The sequence below is a fragment of the Tachyglossus aculeatus genome, chromosome 10 (genome assembly GCF_015852505.1).
Source record: "Tachyglossus aculeatus isolate mTacAcu1 chromosome 10, mTacAcu1.pri, whole genome shotgun sequence".
Lineage (NCBI taxonomy): Eukaryota > Metazoa > Chordata > Mammalia > Monotremata > Tachyglossidae > Tachyglossus > Tachyglossus aculeatus.
Window position 1 is genome coordinate 33,975,209 of NC_052075.1, and position 7,500 is coordinate 33,982,708.

At 38.0% G+C, this 7,500-nt stretch overlaps 1 protein-coding gene across 4 annotated transcripts in view; it reads left to right on the plus strand.

Annotated features, from left to right (window-relative positions):
• Positions 1 to 7,500, plus strand: part of FOXP2 (forkhead box P2) — a 605,003-nt gene that overhangs the window by 313,560 nt on the left and 283,943 nt on the right. For all 4 annotated transcript variants that reach the window (XM_038752832.1, XM_038752833.1, XM_038752831.1 and 1 more), the window contains one exon: positions 5,182 to 5,359. In XM_038752832.1, the coding sequence (XP_038608760.1) occupies positions 5,192 to 5,359 (168 nt within the window). In that variant the 5' untranslated portion in view covers positions 5,182 to 5,191. The remainder of the gene's footprint in view (positions 1 to 5,181; positions 5,360 to 7,500) is intronic.

A 7,500-nucleotide genomic window follows, 5' to 3' on the forward strand; every position in this document is an offset into this window, starting at 1 on the left:
TCCAAGACTTTCTATTTAGGGGAGGCTGTGTGTGTGGGGAAAGTTGGGTGTGTATTGGGGGGTTTCTGTAAAAGGTGTAACAATATTCTGTTAACTGAGTTTAGTCACCACAATTCTCAGTTTATAGTGTAACTTACTTGAAATGTGCTTTTATGCCCAGTGTTGTGACATGCTTAACAGTTTTTTCAGTGAAGGCTTAAATTTTGATGATTGCACAACACATTTTTATTGGCCACAATTGTGTGCTGTCTTAAAATGTGTTATAGTCTTTTGAATATTTTCCAAATTCATTTGCTAATCAGATAGACAGCAGAGTTTCCTTAGTTGTGAAATGACTAAGTTTAATCTTGCTCATTTATTTAAAATCATGGGACTACTTTACTCAAGTTATTTATGCCTTTTCCTAAATCATGATATGAAGGACATCCTGTTAAGTTAAAAAATAATTAAAAACCCTCTAAAAATATTTGTGTGCTTGTTCAATTTTTGTTCTTACATGTTCAGCTATGTCCTTCATATTTGGCATTTTGATTTATTAGGCAATCTTAAGTATTGAAGACTTTTAGCATACCAGTGCTAGATTTCAAATGCATTGTGCCCGGTGTCAATGATGAATTAATTCCAACAGAGCACAAAAGTTGCCATTATTTAAACCCTACTTTTTTTCTAGAACTCTTACATCATAATCAAGTTTTAAAAATTAAAATTCCAGCACAGTTATTATGACGACAAAATGCATCCCTTTTATCTTGTAACTATGGGTTTTTCTGGGCTAGGGAAATCTGCCTTTTCAAAATAGAGATGCTATTTTAAATGATGTAGGACAGCTAATGATATTTTCCAAGTAAGGTGTGGTATTTTGGTGATTCGTATTTATACATACTCTAAGAAGTTTTTAATTCAAAAATAGTGAGTTTGTTAAAATTTAAAAAAATGTCGACTTCATTATTGAAGGCAGGTTACGATGTCCACTACCAAATTCCACAGTCACAGTTACTGCAATCTCTCTTATGTAAGAGAGCCAACAACATTGGATCCTCCTTTTCCTTAGACTTTATGAGAAAGGTGACATTTAAAAGTGAAGCCCCAAAGTCCCAATAAGGCCCAAATTCATCTCATAATGCAATGATAGGTGCATTGACTCTGTGTGTGTGTGTGTGTGTGTGTGTGTGTGTGTGTGTGTATGTGTGTGTGAGAGAGAGAGAGAGAGAGACACACAGAGGTAGAGAAGAAAAGAGAGGAGCAAGGAAGAAGGAAATCTTGAGTGACTAGTAGGGGACAGATACTGTCCCTGGTGGTGGATAAGATAACTCACTTATCTGTCCTCGTCCAGGGAGAATTCTCAACTTTTGAATGAAGTAGTGGGTTCCTGTTATCAACTAAGCGAGTAAATACTTCACATTGTACCGTTTCCCACCAACCAAACCCATAACTCTAGGGGGAAAAAGAAAACCAACAAGTATGGCATTCAGATCCTACCCTATCATAAAGTAAGGCGGTCTAATTGAGCTGTGTCTTTATATCCTGCTATTTGTACAAATAAAAGACCACATCTTGATGCAAAATAAACACAAAAGCCCTGTTGTGACTATAACAGGGAGTCATATACTAATTTATATAATAAGTGGTTGTGCACGCTTTATTCAAGATTATGGCTGCAAGAAATGGCGTGAATTGCTGGGTGTGTTTAATGCTGGATTATAGCAATTTGAAACATGTCAAACACATGGCTAATGCCTCATGCTTCACTCATTCTTGCGTAAACCTGCATAGCCGCCATCCATTATACCCTTGGTAACAACACAATTCTGCAAGTAAATATTGTTACACTAAGTAACCTTTCAATTCAAGTTGTTTAGGAAGAGAAAATGCAATCTTGTGCAGTCAGTTCCAGTGTCAGTTTAATGTTTCAAAAGGGAAGTGGTGTAGAGAATAAGTATCTGTACAGTGACTTGCTGCAAAAATAAGAGAAAGCAAACTTACTACAGAGAAGGAAAGTAAAACTGTATCATTCAAGTCTGTGGGCCCAAGGGCTATTTTCTAACTCAGTTGGTCAACTTGACTGTAAAGAGAGAAAGAAGGATTGAAACTCAAAGCAACCAATGATAGAATGCTAAGCCTCCAAATAGGGGTTTAATAAGAAACAGGAAGCTCTGTCTTTCCTACTTCTGTCCAATTATGTTTGGACATCTGATGTCAAACGAACCCAGGCTGTGGACTCGCGCAAAAAACTTGGGGGATTACAGCAAGTGTAGCCACCATTAAAGCCTAGATTGAGTTCTATCTGCAGTTAATTCCAAGATGCTTTAAAGATGTGAACCTTCCTCTCATTTTCCCAGTTTTGTTTATTGTGCCAAAATCCGTTCACTTCTGGCGAAGACAGCTGTAACCACGGGGAATTTAGTAAGCACCAGGAATTGTCTAGCTTACTACTGTTGAAACAGTCACTCATTGATAAGGAGTGTACTTCCCTAGGAACTTTTGCCTTCCCTGATGCTCACCAGGTTTCTTTCTTTCAGTCTTCAGGCAAATTAGCCATTGTCATCATCCCACTTCGGTGTTGCCCTCTGCTAGGTCTGCCGAGGTTGGGTCAGGCGGATAGAGCTGTTCTGTAGAGTAAGTGTACTATCGCTGGCCATGTTGTGTTAAACCCGGTTCCATTGGCTAACAGACCCCCTAACTTGAAATGCAGAGTCCAAGTTACACTCCAGATCTTTGCAAAGATGTAAAATCCACGAGGCATTAAAAACCCTTTGGTTAATGTGACTTGGAAGACACTATAACTCCCCACCTAAAATTGCAATGAGAGAGTCAGCCATGTAAATATCTGCTTGTTGATTTCCTCTATTTTCCAATGTACTGGATTATAATACAATGCACAATTACTAGCCTAAAACCCTTTAATACATTTGATTGGTCAGATAGGAAGTGTATTACAGATAAAGTCCTGAACCTCTCTGCTGCATTCGGTCTAGAGTTTTCCAACCTCTATTTTCTCTGTTCCAAATTCGACCTAAAGATAGAGATAAGTATTTCAAGCAGATTTCCACTGTGGGATATATTCCAGATGTTTTATTGAAAGTAAATATCATAAATCGAAGAGCAATGCCTGTGCCTACAGTTAGGGAGCCCTGCATTAGGATTTTCATATAACTAGTAACGGCAATCAGACCCTTTTCTCTGAATATTTTAAACATTGTGCATGTAAAATTTATGCCTCATTTGAATACTTATTAGCTGCCTAATCTCAGAAAAGAATATTAGCTTTGTTTTTGTCTTGTAAAATTCATCACTCTCTGTGTATCCCCTTTTTCCATTTGTAGTATTTTTCTTAGTTAATGTTTAAAAAGGACTGTTTGTCCATAAACACATCTGTTTCAGCAGTTGTTTACTGTAGTTATAGCAGCTGCCCTCCTTTATGTTAACTATGTTCATGTTTGTTTTATTTATATCCTGTTTATTCTCGACCAGAACATCCTTCAGGAAGGTCCGCAGCTTCGCTATTGTAACTTTTTCACCCAACGTAGTAACTGAAGTTCTGCATGTGTTGACATTTTCGTAGGTCCTTTGCAGTATTACCTTCAGCATCCAGAATGCCCTATTGTTTAAACGTTCCCCACTTTGAGCGTTGATCAAAATTCCCCTCACAATCTGTAGGGTCTAGGGAACGTTTTGAGTTAGTACGAAACGGAGATTCAGGGCCTTCAAAGTATTTGGGGAGGTCAAGGGGGTGTGCGTCATGTGAAAGGACATTAATCTGACATTTACTTTAGCATAAGTGTTAAAATATAGAGGGGAAAGAATATTTTAAAGCCAAGAATGCTGAAAGGAAGGGAGTAACCCTAAACTTGTTGGGTTAAGTAGCTTTATTACCTTACCCAAGCTTGCTTAAGCAGACTGTTTATCTCTTTTTGGAGTTTCCGTTAAAAGGCTCAGCTCAGCAAGGTTGTCTCTGGAAGTCATTGACCGTACACACGGGGCACAGAGAACAGTGCAGAGAAGCCCAGGCTTCCTCGAGGCCATTTACTGGGATCTGGATGGCCTGGGTTTGGGTGAGCTTTAAGAACCCAAACTGACCTTTCTACATTACAGAGACAAAATGCACCTTGAAATTCTGGTTTGTCAGGGCCCGTTGGTTCTTTATTTACTGCAAAGATTTCAACTGATCTTGGCAGGACACCTCATTGCTACCCTGAAAGTACAGTATATTTATGCAGTGAAAATGATAAAACATTTATTACTGTAGAGAAGGTAATATGCATAATTTATGCTGTTTTTAGCACAATCATTAGTGATATTCTTGATAGATTTTATTTCCAGCTTTCATATCTAATACATGCCTGGAAAATTAATTTTATATCTTTCATTTATTTGCCTATGTTAAAATTGAGTTTTAAGTCATCTTCAAGTGAACAGTTTGATTGCTGCTCATGCATAAGCTTAATTACTTCCCAGGAAGGACAGTATTAAATGTTTTAAATGTCAGAAAAATAAATGAATATGAGCTGTTTGATTAAAAAAATAGGCAATATCTGACGTGTTTGCAGCAGGAGCTTTTTCTTAAAATGCCTCCAAGGCAAAATTTTATTTAGTCACAAAAAAGGAGAAGCCCATTAGACTATTTATCATTGGTTGATACCATATGATTTGTAGCACCCTTACAAAATTTTAATTTTGTATGATTAGCTGTGCATCATTAAACAACAGCCTTGCATAAGATATGCTGTAAAATTCTGACAGAATCAAGATAGTGAATATTTTAAATAAGGCTGTAGAGGCATCCATGGTTGTCAAAGGTAGATAATAGGAAATATGGAGCAGAGTGTGCAATCGTGCTTTCATTTAAACTGGTTTTATAGGTAGACTTAAAAATGTAGTCGTTCATAAATGCTATTGACCATGCTAAATGCATGGTGTGTTATTTTGCCTGTTAAATGAAACCACACAAGGACTGCTTATGGAAACCATAATTTCAGTGATTAGAGTCTGGATGAAAGCTGAATTTGTATTGCATTTCTTGGTAAATGACTATGCAGGACTTTCCCCCTCTCCCCCCCGCCCCACCCCCACCTCCCTTTCGCTCCAAAGATGCTGTCTCTGTAATTGGCAGAGAGGGACATCTTGATAATGGAAGTGTGAAGGTGTAACGTGTGTTAATTGATACTTCTTAATCACTTTTAGGTATTAAGTCATGATGCAGGAATCTGCGACAGAGACAATAAGCAACAGTTCAATGAATCACAATGGAATGAACACTCTGAACAGCCAATTAGATGCTGGCAGCAGAGATGGAAGACCAGGCAGTGATACGAGCAGTGAAGTAAGCACAGTAGAACTGCTGCATCTGCAACAACAGCAGGTAAGTTTTGTTTTGCTCACTGTTTAGTTGCAAGCAATAAGGCTGTTTCCTTGTTGGTGGAGCATGGGTACCCGGGGCATTTAGCATGCTGTTTAAGCTGAAGAATACAGAGCGTGTGTGTGTTATTGTTTGGACCATGGTAGAGCTGACAGCGCAGATGTTATCATGGTGTGACTTACGTCACACCGGCCCTGTACTGCCCCGCATGTATCATCTTATTAATTAAGGGCGCAGGGTAATTGTTCTATAAAGGTTCTGTAAAGCTTTGTAGTCAATGTTTTAGAGCTGCTAGTTTACTGTGTAATTCTGGGGTGTAGAATGTGATCCTGCTTTCCACCAGAGGGCCACATTTCTTGATACTTTGCTTATTCCATGGATTGTTCCAAAGTCTGAGCTAAGGTGAAAGGGGCTACAGGACTTCCTACCACACAGATGCTCGCTCCTCGGTGATAGCTACAAATGCCAGATCTTCATTAGTTAAGCTTCACCGACAGGTTGCGTAAACACGAAGCCTGTATCTGCAGCTTTTCCTGAAAAACTTTCCTCTCTCTGAAAAAACAAGCAGGACTTTGGTATTTACGCATCTGACCGTATTACGGTTTGCCTTATTGCTTGGCTCCTGATGCCTTGAGCAATGTGGCGTATTCGTCTCAAACTGGAGGGGGAGGCTACTACCTAACCCAAAGGGATCTTTCAGCAGGCTCTTTGATTTTTAAAAGGGAGCTAATTCGCATTTTCAAACTTGATCTGTCACTCTAAAGTTTGCTGTTAATATATACAAGGTCCAAAAGCTTGTGCTTGCTGAAAGAGCACCATTTCAGAGGAGGTGAACAGAGAACTAAATCATTTCTCATTTGGCAGGCCAGAGTAAGCTTATTGTCAATATTCTGGGTATAAACGTAGATTTTTTTGAAGGTTTGGGCTTTGTTGCAGAATTGCAGTTGACTTCATCCAAACAGAATGCTTAAAACAGAATAAGGGAAAAGCAGAAAAATCTCTTGCCCCCAAAGTGTATCGTGTATTTTCTTGGGCCTCTGGGGAAGCAGAGTTTGTTGAATCTCAAAAAATGGGTAACAGTTTACTAAACACCCAAATTATTATCAGTTTCCCAAGGAACTCTGAATATTAAAAGCGATTGAAACTACAGTTTGAGTGAAAGCGTGCTTTTTCTTTTTTAGAGTTACAGCCTGAAATCTGATAAGTTGTTAATGTCTTGCATCTGGGCACTGTAAGCAAGAATATTCTATTTGAACAGCTGAGGAGTGTATTTTGCATAAATCCCCAGTTTATGAAATTCTCAATTTGTTTAAGAATTATGTAATGTTTTAGAATCAGTAATTATTGTTAAAAAAAGAAAGAAAGCTCAATATCTGTTTTAAAACCATTTTAGCATCAGAAGATTTATATGTTTACTAAATCCCCAGGAACAGCTCATTTTATAGATTACATTGAATAAGCAAAATATTTCTAAGAGAACCTCTATTCCACCCAGTTTGGTTTTTACAGCTCAAACACATCAGCGAAATACTATGCCATTTTCTGGTTACTCTAAGTAACTACCTTAAGTAGGGAATCCATAGAGAATGAGATTTCAGTGGACAACAAGTTAAAAAGATCACTAAAAATAGCATTTGAAAGTGAAAATAGCCAGGTCAGGCCAACTAGGAGATAGGTTTGATAGGGAAAGGCTAAAAAGTGACCATCATTTTTTTTCCCCAAACTACTATTAGATCTTAAATAAGCATACAAGCACAGTAAAGCATACTTAATGGGGCTCTAGAGGCATTTTTATACTGGTATCTGTTCCATCAGCTTTAGATATTACCTGAGTTTGGCATTTACTTTGTCTAACATACTATGTTGATTTGAAACAGAAATGCTAGCAAACATTAGAAGCAATGGTTTTTGGATGCTTTGGAAAGCTTTGTGTTGCATTTCATATTTCATCATTTTAGAGAAGCCTCTGCATTGCTATTTGACTGTATCTTCTCTCTGTCTTCCTCTGCTCCCACATGCCAGAATGCGATTTCTTTTTGTTAGTAAAATTCCAAAATAAACATGAAGGAAAGAAAAAACACAACACAGCAGTTTGCCTACTTTCCTTGGTGTTTTTTCAGTGCTTGGAGCAAAAGTCCAGTGGG